The sequence below is a fragment of the Salvia hispanica genome, chromosome 3 (genome assembly GCF_023119035.1).
Source record: "Salvia hispanica cultivar TCC Black 2014 chromosome 3, UniMelb_Shisp_WGS_1.0, whole genome shotgun sequence".
Lineage (NCBI taxonomy): Eukaryota > Viridiplantae > Streptophyta > Magnoliopsida > Lamiales > Lamiaceae > Salvia > Salvia hispanica.
This window is the reverse complement of record NC_062967.1, coordinates 44,183,191-44,198,853: the sequence shown is the minus strand read 5'-3', so window position 1 is coordinate 44,198,853 and position 15,663 is coordinate 44,183,191. Positions and strand designations below refer to the sequence as shown.

At 39.9% G+C, this 15,663-nt stretch overlaps 3 protein-coding genes and 1 long non-coding RNA gene across 7 annotated transcripts; 3 read left to right on the top strand and 1 right to left on the bottom strand.

The window, feature by feature from the left end:
- Nucleotides 1-68: 68 nt before the first annotated feature.
- On the top strand, nucleotides 69-1,747 carry LOC125213685 (auxin efflux carrier component 5-like). 2 transcript variants are annotated; one of them, XM_048114358.1, is made up of 5 exons: nucleotides 69-828; nucleotides 1,006-1,091; nucleotides 1,168-1,335; nucleotides 1,410-1,486; nucleotides 1,579-1,711. In XM_048114358.1, the coding sequence occupies exons 1-4, from the start codon at nucleotides 140-142 to the stop codon at nucleotides 1,457-1,459; spliced, it is 993 nt and encodes a 330-aa protein (XP_047970315.1). In that variant the 5' UTR covers nucleotides 69-139; the 3' UTR covers nucleotides 1,460-1,486; nucleotides 1,579-1,711. The 2 variants fall into 2 exon arrangements, with proteins under 2 accessions (XP_047970315.1, XP_047970314.1); XM_048114357.1 differs by having other exon boundaries at nucleotides 72-828; nucleotides 1,168-1,325; nucleotides 1,579-1,747.
- A 755-nt stretch (nucleotides 1,748-2,502) lies between these two features.
- Nucleotides 2,503-5,893, top strand: LOC125213684. Of its 3 annotated transcripts, XM_048114354.1 has the most exons (14): nucleotides 2,503-2,767; nucleotides 3,246-3,371; nucleotides 3,476-3,520; nucleotides 3,683-3,778; nucleotides 4,021-4,101; nucleotides 4,210-4,328; nucleotides 4,471-4,572; nucleotides 4,671-4,856; nucleotides 4,953-5,019; nucleotides 5,094-5,147; nucleotides 5,218-5,304; nucleotides 5,381-5,419; nucleotides 5,496-5,534; nucleotides 5,614-5,893. In XM_048114354.1, exons 1-14 carry the CDS (start codon nucleotides 2,747-2,749, stop codon nucleotides 5,764-5,766), a joined length of 1,215 nt encoding a protein of 404 aa, XP_047970311.1. In that variant the 5' UTR covers nucleotides 2,503-2,746; the 3' UTR covers nucleotides 5,767-5,893. The 3 variants fall into 3 exon arrangements, with proteins under 3 accessions (XP_047970311.1, XP_047970310.1, XP_047970312.1); XM_048114353.1 differs by lacking the exon at nucleotides 2,503-2,767 and having other exon boundaries at nucleotides 2,936-3,371; XM_048114355.1 differs by lacking the exons at nucleotides 2,503-2,767; nucleotides 4,021-4,101 and having other exon boundaries at nucleotides 2,938-3,371.
- A 9-nt stretch (nucleotides 5,894-5,902) lies between these two features.
- On the bottom strand, nucleotides 5,903-6,765 carry LOC125213687. The gene is made up of 2 exons (XR_007174981.1): nucleotides 6,291-6,765; nucleotides 5,903-6,221 (listed from the first exon to the last, which is right to left on the bottom strand). It is a non-coding gene; the product is annotated as an uncharacterized LOC125213687 (long non-coding RNA).
- Nucleotides 6,766-7,183: 418 nt separating this feature from the next.
- LOC125215309 (cellulose synthase-like protein D4) lies at nucleotides 7,184-10,809 on the top strand. Its single transcript, XM_048116691.1, has 2 exons — nucleotides 7,184-9,513; nucleotides 9,702-10,809. Exons 1-2 carry the CDS (start codon nucleotides 7,184-7,186, stop codon nucleotides 10,669-10,671), a joined length of 3,300 nt encoding a protein of 1,099 aa, XP_047972648.1. The 3' UTR covers nucleotides 10,672-10,809.
- Nucleotides 10,810-15,663: the final 4,854 nt, after the last annotated feature.

Genomic DNA, 15,663 nt, shown 5'->3' with positions numbered 1-15,663 from the left:
TACTACTCCATGTGATAGTGGAGATTAAAGTAGCGCAGCATATATGATCAAATAATTTGATTTAACAACACAGAAGTGTTAGTACTATAAATCATGGTGAATAGCAAATTACATTTGCAAAAGGAGAGATAGAAGGAGGATGCAGATAGGGTGGGGAGATGTGTACAAAGTAGTAGAGGCCATGGCGCCGCTATACGTAGCGTTGCTATTAGGTTACGGGTCAAAGCGCATGTTCAAGGCGGAAGAATGCGACGCCATAAACCGTTTCAACTGCTATTTCATCCTCCCTTTCTTCACCTTCCACTTCACCGCCAGCGTCAATCCCTACACCTTCAACTTTCGTTTCCTAGCCGCGGACGTTGTTGCAAAAGCAGTTGTTGGTGCAGCCTTGGTTTTGTGGTGTAAGGCGGGGTTTGGCTTTGCGTGGGCCATCACCTCCTTCTCTCTCTCCAGCTTCAACAACACCCTGGTGGTCGGGGTGCCTTTGCTCAAGGCCATGTATGGCGACGCGGGAGAGCATCTTGTTATACAGTCGTCCGTCATACAGTCTCTCCTCTGGTTCCCCATTCTCCTCTGCTTGCTTGAATTCCGCCGTGCCAAACTACTTTCTTCTTCATCTAATATTCATCGTCATATTAATGTTCATACTGATGAATCTGTTGTTGTTGCCAACGGAGATCATGGTTGTACCATTATCGATACCACCGCATCACCCTTCTCCTCGTCTAGTTTCTGTTCAACTATCAAGATAGTCGGAATGAAGCTTCGAAAGAATCCCAATTGCTATGCTTGTGTCCTTGGACTCGTTTGGGCTCTATTAGCAAACAGGTTACCTTTCTCTCTGTTATAGTAGTACAGTTGGGATCATCGACTGCACATTAGTTTGATATTATCAGCTTTGGACCTGGACAACACTTATATACAGCTTTCAACTTTCCTGACTCATCCAATGTGGGATGGGTTTATAATCCAGCAATCATGTGATAAGTATGTATGTGTGTGTAGGTGGGATATTGTGATGCCTCCGATGGTGGATGGATCGATTCAGATAATGGCAAAGGCGGGAAGTGGGGTGGCCATGTTCACTATGGGTACGTATACATAGCAGGTTATATGTTTGTGTGCGAGAGAGATGTGACGAAGAAATGAGGTTAATAACGGATGCAGGGCTGTTCATGGCGCTGCAAGAGAAGATAATAGCTTGTGGCGTAGGGCTAAGCATGTACGGTATGTGTCTGAGATTTGTATGCGGACCGCTTATCACAGGCGTTAGCGCTCTCGCTTTGGGCTTGCGCTCAGACATCCTCGCTATCGTTATTATACAGGTCAAGCAAGGTTGCTCTACCTACCTAGGAGTCAATTAGTTATTGATTCAAGTTCAACATATATATGCAAATTGTGCAATGCAGGCGGCTCTCCCGCAGGCGATAACCTGCTTCATGTTTGCTCAGGAGTATAGCTTGCACGCTAACGTACTCAGCACCGCGTCAGTATTTCATCACTTTCACTTTCACTTTCATTTTTATTTATATATTTAGAACACAAAAACTAATGAATCTATTCCTTCTTATGTTGCAGGGTCATTTTCGGCACAATCGCATCCCTTCCTCTCTTGATTGCTTACTATGTCATTCTAGATATTCTTGTTCATTAATTATATAAATTGTGATTGTGAGAATGAAGAGCAATGGATTGATCCTCACTTTCTAAATAAAGACATCACTATCTAGTGGGATTTTCAAATTCACCCCACTAATAGCAATAACAATGTTTAGTAATTGTATATTGATTATTCCATCTCAACTACTATTATTCACTTTCACTCACCATCCAGACTTTTTTACATAATGTTATATAGTATCTTCATCCATAGGTTTCTATGGCTGAAATCTATAGCTAAAACTTGACTTCAATTGACATTTGCAAAGGAATTTCAAATAAGTAAACTCACTCAGCCAAAGGAATACCGGAAAAAATTGATGACACTACCTGAACCACAATTTTAAGATTCCGTTGGTGCATAGCGATTTTGAGGTGTTTGGGAAAAAATCGTTTAATCTTTGAGGACAATGCATGAATCCGAAACCACCAGTCAGGGCATATTTCATCTCGCAGAAATACATTTTTCTTCACTCTAGTTAGTTTTGTTTATTTTTTTCATAATATATGCTTCATTTGTTTGTTACTCTCTTCGAGTAGAATAGTTAAAGTACCGCACGTGCATGACTTTTTTCCTAAATTCAGACGCAGTCGAATCATCAAGGTAAATCTCCGGATGCCCATGTCATTTTTGTATCTCCACTCTTTTAAATTGGTCATAGACTTTGCAGTAGTATTAATTTGCACCAAAAAATATATTGAAATCGTATCTATTATTGTAAGAAATAAAATAAAATGTGAGTTTACTCTCATTTAATATTTATCTAAATACCTGTTTACTCTTAAATTGCAATATTAAATTTAAACTAATTTTTACGTGAAAATTAGAAGAAAATTCTCTTAATCAGCCATATATTAAGGGGGAATGCCCGTCTTCTTCGGTTTACTTCATCTCCTCTCTCTCTCTGTCCTTGTCGTGGTGAAGACGACGAGTCTTCCATTGTTTTCTAGCTTACGCATGTCACTAAAATGGTGCAATCAAATGTGCAAATCAATTATTAATCAGACCTTTCTCGATCACGTATATACAATCGGAACATGGAATGCGGCCGGTTTTGGAAGACATTTCACGAGTTTCTGATCTACCATGGCGCGATCATCTAATTTGGTAACTATATAATGCATGTGCGCCTAATTATCTGCAAAATATCATCTATTTTTGGATCTTCATATGCATACGCCAATTATAAGGTTATTTTTCTATTTTCCCCCAAACTTCATCTCGTAACATGATTATTTGATATTGATAACTGCTCCTGCTCTTTCTACTATCGTTTCTGAACATCATTTGATTTCAAAACTTAATTTATGAAGATAATAATCTTCTTTCAGTGAATGTGATTAGGCTTCTGCCTTGGTTGCCTTGTTGATTAAGTTGATTGAATTTCAGTAAAATATGCGTCATTATCTTGACTAATGAGCAGCAGTGACAAGTTCCACACAATCTGTTGTTTGATTTGATATAACTACGTTCGAATGCTTATTTTCTGCTAACCTTTTTTCAATGCAAATATGTGGATGCAAATATGTTAGTCCTCTGTTTCATGACCAGCCGAATTTATACGACCCTTGTATTACTTTCTCAGATGCCGGTAGTGAGGCATCAAAAATGTTGTAGAATTTTCCCGCGAGGCAGCATCTTTCCTGCAGCTTTTGTTATCTTTATAGGACTCTTCCTATGGAGCAGAGCAATAACACAACACAATATAGAGGTTGCTTACTGCATTCCCTTCATATTTAGACTTGCTTTGATGAACATAAAATATTTGGATTTTTTGATGTAGTATTATTTTAGAGCCTAAGACTTCTTTTGCAGGACATGTTAATATGGAATTTACAAGGTTCGAAAGGTTTATGTAAGGTACGGGCAGTCCTACTTTCAAGCTAGCATTCTACTGAAAATATGGAGAGCTCAGAAGACTTGTTAAAAAGTGAACGAGAATATGGAAACTGTTTCGCACGACTCGTTTTCTATAATGCGCCACTCTTCATGCCTTACTGGCATAATTTTTGTTGTCTTTAGAACCAATGCAGGCTTCCTGGAAGTGAGACGTTACCCCAAGGCATAGTTTCCAAGACCACTAATTTGGAGAGAAGACCACTATGGGGTCTTCCAAAGGTCTGTAATGAGAGAATTCCGCGTTACATTTTGAGGTTTTTCTTTTTACAAGCTGTATAGTTGCTGAAAGTGGGAAAGAATTCTTCTGGCTGATTGCCTAGCAACAGTCATTTGATGATCTTCTCTATTTGTATATTTACTTATTTTGGAAGTTTTTCATTGATAAATTAGTATTGGAAAAACAAAGCAAAAGTATATTCCATGAACAGATTCAAGCTTAACGAGTTTAAATGTGCAAACAGAAGACAAATACTTCTAAAAGTCTGTTTGCTGTTGCTGTGGGGATAAAGCAGAAAAATAATGTAGATATGATGGTCCAGAAGGTATAGTTATAACTTATTACTGAAAATCTGAACCTTGAATATCTGTGATGTAGTATATCTGTGTATATAGATAGATAGAAAGATAACATAAGGCTTCTAAATTTGCAGTTCCTAGGAAGTGATTTTGCTGTCATGCTTTTCCATTATGATGGTATTGTTGATGAGTGGAAGGATTATAATTGGAGCAGTAGTGTCATACATGTCTCAGCTGATAATCAAACTAAATGGTATGAGTAGCTAGTTTTCTCCTTGAATTCTATAATGTGTGTCCAAGTGATTAATAGTTAGTTATGATAATGAATGAATATCTAAAAGTTTATTACTCTCTTTGATTAATTTGTTCAAAATCTGATGGCGTGTAATGAGCAGGTGGTTCGCAAAGCGGTTTCTACATCCAGATATTGTAGCAGAGTATAACTATATTTTCTTATGGGACGAAGACCTTGGTGTTGAACATTTTGATCCTGCCAGGTATGCAGCTCAACCCGTGTTTCTTTTTCATCCAGCATGAAGTTAAAAGTATTCAGATTTTATTGTAAGTGTATAACTTAAATATGGGATGTGCTTAGGTACCTATCGATTGTGAAATATGAAGGGCTAGAGATATCACAACCAGCGCTAGATCTTGACAAGTCTGAGGTGCACCATCTTATCACAGCTCGATCGGGGAGATCTAAAGTCCACAGGAGGTCTTATAAACATGATGGTAAGGGTATTCAATGCAATGACAGCAGCACCGGTCCTCCTTGCACAGGGTAGAATTTACAGTTAAACAACTGGACTTGTAACATTTATTTATTAAAAAGGTGAAAGGGTGTTTGGCATATTAATCTAGTTGACAATGGCGATAGGTGGATAGAAGTGATGGCCCCTGTATTCTCGAAAGCTGCATGGCGTTGTGTGTGGTATATGATTCAGGTATATCAAGTTACAGATGACATGTTTTTACAGACAAAGCTAGATTGAGGAGTGACATTTGTTTTTGTGTGTAGAACGATTTGATCCATGCGTGGGGACTAGACATACGGCTTGGTTATTGCGCACAGGTACGGTCAGGTTTATGTAGCTGTTTTCTTGAATTTCGTCTACTATCTGATACCATCTTATCTTGCATAGGGCGATCGAACAAAAAAGATTGGAGTTGTGGATACCGAATATCTTGTTCACTACGGCCTCCCAACTCTGGGAGATCCTCGCCAAAAGGTACTTAATTTCTTCTTCATTGACTTGAGGAAAAAAACGTCTTATCAACTAAGTTGCTTAATTGATACACATGCAGACGACTAGATGGAACAAGACCTCTTCTAGTGAAAAAAAGGTACTACTGAGTAGTGTATATATTGAATTTATTCTAGTAAGAGTGGGAATGTGAGATTGTGGGTATTTATTTGCAGGATAAATCCGGGTCGGGTGAAATCGACCAAAGACTCGCAGTAAGTTGTCAATAATTAAGCTAAATTAATTTACTCGAAAACAAACAAGTGACGGTGATGATGGTGATGATGAAATTAGGTTCGGAGAGAGTCATATAACGAGTACAAGGTGTTTAGGAGGAGGTGGAAGAAGGCGGCAGAGTCGGACGAGTGCTGGGCCGACCCGTACCCGGATGAGGGGGACCACCACCAAAACCAAAAGGACCACCCCTCCTTTTGGACCCAGACCTGATCCATCACATATCCATTTTTTCATATTAATCCATTACTAAATACATGTGTAATATACAGCTGGTGGGAATGAATGGTTGGACCAATCCCCCCTTGTACTATAATTTTTGTCCACTCTTTTTACCTTACATTATTACTTACCCCTATTCATAAACTTCAAATATAATAGTAATTGTAATAACAATGACACATTTATGATACTTACCACGAATAATTACAAGAAGATTAGAGATGGCATCCGAAGCAATTGCAAGTCTTGGGAGTGAAAGAGCAAAAGCCAAAGGGTCTGTTTGGGATATTGCAATTGATTGCATAGCAACACGGCGTCGACACACAGTAGTTTCTGCTTCCGCCGCCGCAGCAAGTGCAGAGAGCGCATATCTGAAAGCTCCCCAGCCTCCTCCGGCCGATGATCGTCTCCGCCTCCACCGCCGCCGGCACCATCATCTCCTGCAACTAAATCAACACCACCTTTTCAATAAAGAATCGATTTTTTTCCATGGGATCTATGCGAAGCAAACTCACGTGGCAAAATCCGAAATTCAGCAGCAAGGCCATAGTTAAAAACACCCCACCAACAATTGCACGCATCTCCACACCTTTTTAGTCAGAATTGAAGTTTTTGTGGGAAAATTAAAATAAAAATGGAATCTTGAAATGGTGTGTGGTGGAAGTGGGATATTTGTGAGTGATGGATTTACTTAGGTGTGAGGATCAGCCAGTTCTCTCTAATAAATGAAGTGGTTCGGAATGGATAGGAAGGTGGGGTTTGAAGGATTTTTTTAAAAAAATGGATACTGCATTTTTCCTCTTCTTCAATGTTCAATTGCCTTTTTTCCTTATTTCTTCAAATTGCCCCAAAATTAGCCTAAATTTGACACAAACAAGTGGGTTTGTACTAATAAGGTGAGAAGAGAAAGAAAAAGAAGAGATTGGAGATAAAAAGCAGCTTGATTTTTGTGTATGAATGTAAATGTAAAAAAAGAGCATGCATGGTGCTTATGTTGGATGCTTATAGCATTTAATACAGCAAAGGAAACAGTTGAAGACCTGTGAGTCCATTGACATGTGTTGATGTATGACATTTGCCCCACTAATTCTTGGCTGGATATGCTGTTTTCTTTCATTATTTGAGTCCACACTTTGTAAAATAGAAATACCGATTCGAGTAAAATAGAGAAATCTTGCCGATTCGAGTAAAATAGAGAAATCTTGATAATTAAATTTTAGGAAAGAGGGCACTAAACAACCAATTTATTTGGTCTGTGGGTACTTGTGACTTGTGCTGGACTACTCATTAGTTATGTTTGAAAAATTACAGAAAGATGATGGTGATGGTGAGGCAGCATTGCATGAAATAATTTCTGGCAAAGATAAATGATTGAACAAGGAGGGTGAGCGATCAAGGAAAAAAGAGCATGGCGACGCTAACGAATCAACCGTCGAAGAAGGGAGGAAAAGGAGGATCCTCCACCGTCAAATTCGCGAGGAGAACATCCAGCGGCAAGTATGTCAGCCTCTCCAAGGAGGAGATCGAGATGTCCGGTGGCGAAGGCGGCGACCAAAACAGCTACACAGTCCACATTCCGGTGACGCCAGACAACCAGCCGGTGGCAGCGAAAGCGGAGGAGCAATACGTGTCAAGTTCCCTATTCACAGGGGGATTCAACAGCGTAACGCGGGCCCATCTAATGGACAAGGTGATCGACTCGCAGGTTTCCCATCCCCAGATGGCCGGCTGCAAAGGGTCATCGTGCGCGATGCCGGCCTGCGATGGCAATGTGATCAAGGACGAGCGCGGCAACGACGTGATCCCTTGCGAATGCAGGTACAAAATCTGCCGGGATTGCTACATGGACGCCCAGAAAGACACTGGGCTCTGTCCCGGATGCAAGGAGCCTTACAAGAGTGCTGATTCAGACGATGAAATACCAAACTACTCCAAGGGAGCCCTCCACCTCCCCGGGCCCGAAAAGGATAATAAACAAATGTCGATGATGAAGAGGAACCATAATGGTGAATTCGATCACAACAAATGGTTGTTTGAAACACAGGGCACTTATGGATATGGGAATGCGTATTGGCCTGAGGACGGGGACGAAGATGGAGGAATGCACCAGGGCATGCTCGAGACCGCTGATAGACCATGGCGGCCTCTCAGCCGCGTCATTAATATCCCTAATAGTATAATTAGCCCATACAGGCTCCTCATTGCTATTCGTTTTGTTGTCATGTGCTTCTTCTTGGTGTGGAGAGTGCGCCATCCAAACGAGGATGCTGTGTGGCTCTGGTTGATGTCAGTCGTCTGCGAAATATGGTTTGCATTCTCTTGGATTCTTGACCAGCTCCCCAAGATGCACCCCATCAATCGAGAAACGGATTTGCCTCTCTTGCGCGACAAGTTTGAAGCTCCTTCCCCCGCCAACCCCACGGGCCGATCAGATCTTCCTGGGATGGATGTGTTTGTATCCACTGCTGATCCTGAGAAGGAACCCCCTCTCGTAACTGCTAACACTATTCTCTCCATCTTAGCTGTGGAGTACACCGTCGAGAAACTAGCTTGCTATGTTTCTGATGATGGAGGAGCCCTACTTAACTTCGAAGCAATGGCTGAGGCTTGTAGTTTTGCTGATCTATGGGTTCCCTTCTGTAGGAAACACGACATAGAACCCCGGAATCCGGAGTCCTACTTCAGTCTCAAGGGAGATCCCACCAAGAACAAGAACAGAGTGGACTTTGTTAAGGACAGAAGAAGAGTGAAAAGAGAGTATGATGAGTTCAAAGTAAGAATCAACGGGCTTCCAGATTCCATCAGGAGAAGATCAGAGGCTTTCAATGCAAGAGAAGAGATGAAAATGCTCAAGCACATGAGGGAGACTGGAGCTGACACATTAGAGCCCATTAAGGTGACTAAAGCTACATGGATGGCTGACGGCACCCACTGGCCTGGGACGTGGGCCGTTGCATCCCGCGAGCATGCCAAGGGCGACCATGCTGGAATTCTACAAGTCATGTTAAAGCCTCCTAGCTCCGATCCACTTATGGGAAGTTCCGAAGGCAATATTATCGACTTTAGTGATGTCGACATACGTCTGCCTATGTTTGTCTACATGTCGCGTGAGAAACGCCCCGGTTATGACCACAACAAAAAAGCGGGTGCCATGAATGCCCTCGTCCGAGCATCGGCTATTTTGTCCAATGGACCTTTCATGCTCAACCTCGACTGCGATCACTACATCAATAACTGCAACGCTATTCGGGAAGGAATGTGCTTCATGATGGACAGGGGCGGCGAGGATATTTGCTACATTCAGTTCCCACAAAGATTTGAAGGCATTGATCCATCAGATCGTTATGCCAACCACAATACTGTCTTCTTCGATGGTAACATGCGAGCTCTCGACGGCTTACAAGGTCCTGTCTATGTTGGGACAGGCTGCATGTTTCGAAGATTTGCACTCTATGGTTTCGATCCTCCAAAACTAGACAAACTTCCTGCTAATGTAGACAAAACCGCCGAACTCAAGACCACTGATTTTGACCCTGAACTCGATGTCAACTTACTACCAAAGAGATTCGGGAATTCCACATTACTAGCGGAGTCCATACCTGTGGCTGAGTTCCAAGGTCGTCCGATTGCTGATCATCCGGCTGTCAAGTATGGTCGCCCTCCAGGTATTCTTAGGGCGCCTCGCGAGGCTCTTGATGCAACCACTGTTGCCGAAGCCGTCTCTGTAGTCTCATGCTGGTATATTCATTACTCATTGTTCCTTCATATTTTTATACTCAAAAACTTGATAAGTCATTCTAGTCTTTAAATGTAATTGCAAAACATTATTTTCGCCAATTATATTGGTATGAAAGCGGATTATTCCAAAACATACAAGTGATACAATTTGTATACGGATGAAGTTTATCATTTTTATTTCATTATAGGTACGAGGACAAGACGGAATGGGGGGATCGCGTCGGATGGATCTACGGTTCAGTGACGGAAGATGTGGTGACAGGATACAGAATGCACAACCGCGGGTGGCGCTCTGTCTACTGTGTGACCAAGCGTGACGCGTTTCGCGGATCCGCTCCCATCAATCTCACAGACAGGCTGCACCAGGTGCTGAGATGGGCCACAGGCTCCGTTGAGATCTTCTTCTCACGAAACAACGCTTTTTTAGCCACTAAAAAGCTCAACGTTCTACAACGTCTGGCCTATATCAATGTCGGCGTCTACCCCTTCACCTCATTGTTCCTCATCGTATACTGTTTCCTCCCGGCCCTCTCCCTCTTCTCCGGCTACTTCATCGTGCAAAATCTCGATATCACTTTCTTACTCCTGCTCCTCACCATGTCCGTTTGCCTCATTGGTCTGGCCATACTCGAGGTCAAATGGTCGGGCGTTAGTTTGGAGGATTGGTGGAGGAACGAACAGTTCTGGCTCATCTCCGGCACCAGCGCGCATTTAGCTGCGGTGGTGCAAGGCCTGCTGAAGGTGATCGCCGGGATCGAGATCTCCTTCACGTTGACATCCAAGTCCGCTGGCGAGGACAACGATGACATATTCGCAGAACTCTACTTGGTGAAGTGGTCGTCGCTGATGATTCCGCCGATTGTGATTGGGATGGTGAACATAATAGCGATAGTGGTGGCATTTTTGAGGACGATATACGAGACGACGCCCCAGTGGAGCAAGTTCATTGGCGGAGCCTTCTTTAGTTTCTGGGTGTTGGCGCATCTCTATCCTTTTGCTAAGGGACTCATGGGAAGAAGAAAGAAGACGCCTACCATTGTCTTTGTCTGGTCAGGCCTTATTGCTATTACTATATCCTTGCTCTGGGTTGCCATTAACCCCTCTGTCAGCCAGCGTCCTGCTGCCACTTCTGGTGGTGGTGGTTTCACTTTCCCATGATCAACTTTCTCACTCTTTCCATTTCTCTAATTGTTTTGTTCATATTTGATATATATGTCTAGTGTAGTAAGTGAGTTTTGTGTTTTCTTCTTGTTCTTTTCAAGACTACTCAAGGGCATGTTCTTAACTAGCATGAAATATTAGTTTGGTACTAGTTTATAAATTTAATTTCAACACTTGTAATTACAATGATAAACATCATAGTATCTTTGTTATGTATTATATATTTATATTCTGAATTTATTATTTTTACATAATTATACTCCATTCGTCCCATAGAAAATAATTATTTAGGGTTGGCATGGATTTCATGCATAATTGATAAGTAAGAGAGAAGGAGAAAAATGTTACCATAAATTAATATGGACTATTTCTATAGGACGGATGAAAAATGAAATATAGCCTATTTCTATGGGACGGAGGTAAGACTAGTTTCAGGCGGTAACTAATTAGTACTATAAAATAAAAGAGTGAATATCTCTTTTGATCATTTAACCATGGATTGGTATCAAATTAGGAACTAAAACTTTAAAAATATCTCTAGAGATCTTCAATTTTGATTTAATATTGTTTGAACTACTTTTTTATTATTTGGATATTTTTTCAGTGAAACTACCCTCAAATCTCCAAAAGGGTAGTTATGTCTATTTGTGATGAGAGGAGACGGGCTTTGATATTTTTGCATTTTTTAATCCCACTTTATACTATTTCTTCCCCCTCGTTTTCTTCTTCTTTCTTTCTTTCTTTGTTGAGTGGACTATATTAAAGATAGATTTACAAAATTTAAATAGTCTTTCGCAAGTCTTGAAAATAACTTTTTTCAAAACCTCATTTTCTCTCTCATCCAATTATATACCTCAACAGCATCATCAGCAACAAGACCATTTTGAGCATAGTCGGTGATCACTGTATTCCACGAGATTACATCTTTATGAGAAAGTCTCCCATAAACCTTTCATGCAAAATCAGTAATGCCTAATTTGGCATACATGTCATTAACTCTGTTTCCAATCACTACATCTTCCCTAATCCAACACTTCATTGTTATGAATTCATGAATAGATTTAACCCATAAAGGATCTTTCATTTGAGCAACAGAAGAAGACAAGCATACTAGAGTCTGCAAATCTGGTCAAACCTTATTCGCTTGCATCCAATGGAAGAACTTGATTGCAACATATGGATGATTAATTTTCTCATATTTTGCAATTATAAAATTCCAAAAAATTATATATCAGACATACATATGGTCAAGACATTTGGTACATATTTTAATTTCACCAAATTTGGCATACATATTAATCAAAAAATTGGAAACAATCACATTAAATTCCGAATAAATAGATTAGCGAGCCAGTAACAAGGCATTCACTTGCGCACAAATTGAGAGGGCTTTATGTTTTCAGGAAAAAATTATTTAAGAATTTTTTAGGACTAAATTTTGGTAATCTAACATTAATATAGCCCACTCGACAAACGAATAACGAAAGCAAGGAAGAAACGGAGAACGAAGTAAAAGAAGAAATGTAGAAAGAAATGAGAAAGATATACTCCCTCCGTCCCACAAAAGAGGTTACATTTTCCTTTTTAGTTTATCCCATAAAAGATACTTATATTTCCCTTTTTGGAAAAAGTTCTCTCTCACATGAATATAAAAATTATATTTTCTCTCTCCATTGAACACATCAAACAAAACCTCTTAAAATCTCGTGTCGTCCCACAAGTGTGATATCTTTTATGAGACGGAGGGAATATATGACAAAAAAGTTTGATTAGAAAATGAAACAATATGTCAAATCTTGTCTCCCTCTCATCACATACTAAAATGCCTAGGGCTGGGTAAATATACCGAAAAAACGGTATATCGATCGTATCGTATTGAAAAATATCGAATTTTCGGTATACCGAAACTTTCGGTACGATACAATACCGTGTCGAAAGTTTTTGGTATGATAACGATATAAATTTTCTTATACCGCGGTATACCGTTTTATATCGAATATACGATATATATCGATATTATCGGTATACCGAAATATATCGAAAATCAATACGTATCGAATTATCGATACATATCGTTTATACCGATGATGATGATGATGATAATAATAATAATAATAATATAATTTATTTTTTTAAGATTAAAAGTTTAAATCATAAATATATCCATATAACTTAATTATATATTTTTTGATTATGAAGATGTGGACAATGTTTATTTTATTATGTTAAAATTATATTAATTTTGGTTTTATTTTTCAGTCTTGAAATTATATTTTTTGGTATACAGGTATTCGAAATGGTATAAAATTTCGGTATATCGTACGAAATATCGATATACCGTTCAGAACGGTATACCGAAGTTCGGTACGATATACCGAAATTTTGAAACGGTAACGGTATAGTTCTTTTTCATACCGAAATTTTGGTATACCGAAATACGGTATACCGAACTTTCGAAACAATAACGATATGAAATTCTTTCATATCGATATTTTCGGTATGATAACGAAACAAAATTTTTGATACGGTATATCGTATCGACCCAGCCCTAAAAATGCCATTTAGGTGCTTGAGTGTAGTTTTGTTTTGCCCCAAAGAAAAAAAAAAAAAAACAGTTTAAACGATATTAAATTAAAATTTTAGGACCTCTGGTGATATTTTTAATGTTTTAATACTCCCTCCGTCCCATAAAAGATGTCATACTTTCCTTTTTAGTTTGTCCCAAAAAAAATGTCACATTTCTATTTCTGGAAAAAGTTCTCTCTCACATTAATATAAAAATTATATTTTCTCTCTTCATCTAACACACAAAACAAAACCTCCTAAAATCTCGTGTCATCCCACAAGTGTGACATCTTTTGTGGGACGGAGGGAGTACCTAATTTGATACATATCCTGCTATCCATAGTTGAATAACAAAAAAAATGTTCACTCTAAAATAAAAATAATTTTAAGAATTTTTTTCAATAGGTCGATAATTACTACTCCGTCTGTCCCAGCTAATATGACACATTTCTTGGCCGACGTGAGATTTTAGGAGTGATGGTTAAGATTTAATTGAAGAGAGAAAATGCGGGTGTATAACTATTACATGGAAAGAGAAAGAAAGATTAATATTTTAATTGGAAAGAGAAAAGGTGATAGAGAGTATTAATTGGAGAGAGAGAACTATTGCAAAAAATGAAAACGTGTCAACTTATCCGGGACGGACAAGAGGCTTCCAAGCAACATATTCTCGTATACTGAAGTTAGGGGTGTGTAAATGCTTATCGGTACCAATACCTGAAGCATGTATCGGTACAGTATCGGGTTGCAGATACAGGGTGAGATCGGTTTATAACGGATAACCAACCGGTTAACCATACAGGGATGTCAATCGGGCCAGTCCAGCGGGTTTCGAGCCAATCCTAGTCGGGTTGCAGGTCAATCGGGTGCGGGCTAATCGGGTTGTGAAATTTCGATCCTAACCCTAAAAGCTCGGGTTTCGGGCTAGCCCATCGGGTTAATCGGGTTGTTATCGATAAAATTAACATGCGATCAATCCAATAAATAATAATGAAAAATAGTTATATTTATAAAATGTAAAACATTTAATTATGATAAATTTGAGTTATATGCTTAAACTCAAACATAAACATGATCAAATACTAATATTTGAGATTTATGCAAAATAAAACAGTAACATATTTTGAGAAATTTTAAAGCATGTTTTAGAAATTTAAATATTTTTTAGTGAAATTTGAAGTTTCTAATTTATTTATCTATTATTATATTAATAAAATTTTAATATATAATTTATATATTTAATATAAAATTGAAACTTATTTATTTATTTATATATTTTATAAAATTAACCAATAAATTATCGAATTAGGAGTCAAACAAATAGAACAACATAAATTTTATCGGGTTTTCAAGCCATCCCATTAGATTTTCAGGTCTGGCCCTAACGGGTTGCGGATTAATCGGGTGCGGGCTAATCGGATTGTAATTTTATCGGATTAGAAATTTCCAGCCCTATCTTTATAAATTTGGCGGGCTCTTTGGGTCAGCCCACGAATTGTGGGTTGCATTGACATCCCTAAACATACTAAGAGTGTCCACAAGAGTGCTCTATTGGTGTGGAAGAGGGCGGTGCGACGGGGTGGGGAGGACGGGCGCAAGCCGTGTTTGCGGTGAGGAAGGGGCGGTGAGGTATGGGCCCCGGCGCTGACCGCAGCGGTCTATTGCACGGCGCCGAGAGCCGCGGTGGCGCTGTGAGTTTTTTTTTTGGATTTTAATCCTATAAATACAAGTCCACATCTCATTTTTTCACACTATTCCAATCTCCACTCTAAAATTTTACTCAATTCCACTTTCAAAAAATGGATAACGATGATTATCAACAATTGATCGATGAGGCATTTGATGCGGTGGTTGAATAGGTTGCGGCGGTGGTCCCTCGTCCGATCCATCGTTGGCGGACAATCCGACGTGACCATGCCAGGGCTAACCAGCGGCTGATGGATGACTACTTTGGCAAAAACCCTCGTTATCCGCCAGAGCTTTTTCATCGGCGTTTCAGAATGTCGCAACGACTCTTCATCCATATAGCGACGTCATTGGCAAGGTGGTACAGGTGCTTCACCCTCTGATGTGATGCCAGTGGCCGGATCGGACTGTCGACGTTTCAGAAGTGCACCGCTGCAATTAGACAATTTGCCTATGCCGGGCCAGCTGACATGTTCAACGAATACCTACATATGGGTGAGACGACTAGCCTAGAGGTTTTGAGGCAGTTTTATAGGGGCATCAAGGCCATATTCGGTCCAGAGTGTCTACGAAAGCCAACCGCCAACGACTGCCAGATACTGCTAGATATGCATGGGAGGGTGCACGGTTTTCCCGGGATGATGGGCAACATCGATTGCATGCATTGGGAGTGGGGAACTGTCTAGTGGCTTGGAAAGGGAAGGGTTCACTACTGGATTAAAAAACAAACACCCCTCG

Excerpts from the sequence above, each read along its gene's own strand:
- LOC125213685 (XM_048114357.1), top strand. The coding sequence starts at position 140 with ATGCAGATAGGGTGGGGAGATGTGTACAAAGTAGTAGAGGCCATGGCG. Across the intron at positions 829-1,005 it reads TGGGCTCTATTAGCAAACAG|GTGGGATATTGTGATGCCTC; the intron begins GTTACCTTTCTC and ends ATGTGTGTGTAG. Across the intron at positions 1,487-1,578 it reads GCTAACGTACTCAGCACCGC|GGTCATTTTCGGCACAATCG; the intron begins GTCAGTATTTCA and ends CTTATGTTGCAG.
- LOC125213684 (XM_048114353.1), top strand. The coding sequence starts at position 3,186 with ATGTTAGTCCTCTGTTTCATGACCAGCCGAATTTATACGACCCTTGTA. Across the intron at positions 4,573-4,670 it reads GAACATTTTGATCCTGCCAG|GTACCTATCGATTGTGAAAT; the intron begins GTATGCAGCTCA and ends GGATGTGCTTAG. Across the intron at positions 5,148-5,217 it reads GGCTTGGTTATTGCGCACAG|GGCGATCGAACAAAAAAGAT; the intron begins GTACGGTCAGGT and ends TATCTTGCATAG.
- LOC125215309 (XM_048116691.1), top strand. The coding sequence starts at position 7,184 with ATGGCGACGCTAACGAATCAACCGTCGAAGAAGGGAGGAAAAGGAGGA. Across the intron at positions 9,514-9,701 it reads GTCTCTGTAGTCTCATGCTG|GTACGAGGACAAGACGGAAT; the intron begins GTATATTCATTA and ends ATTTCATTATAG.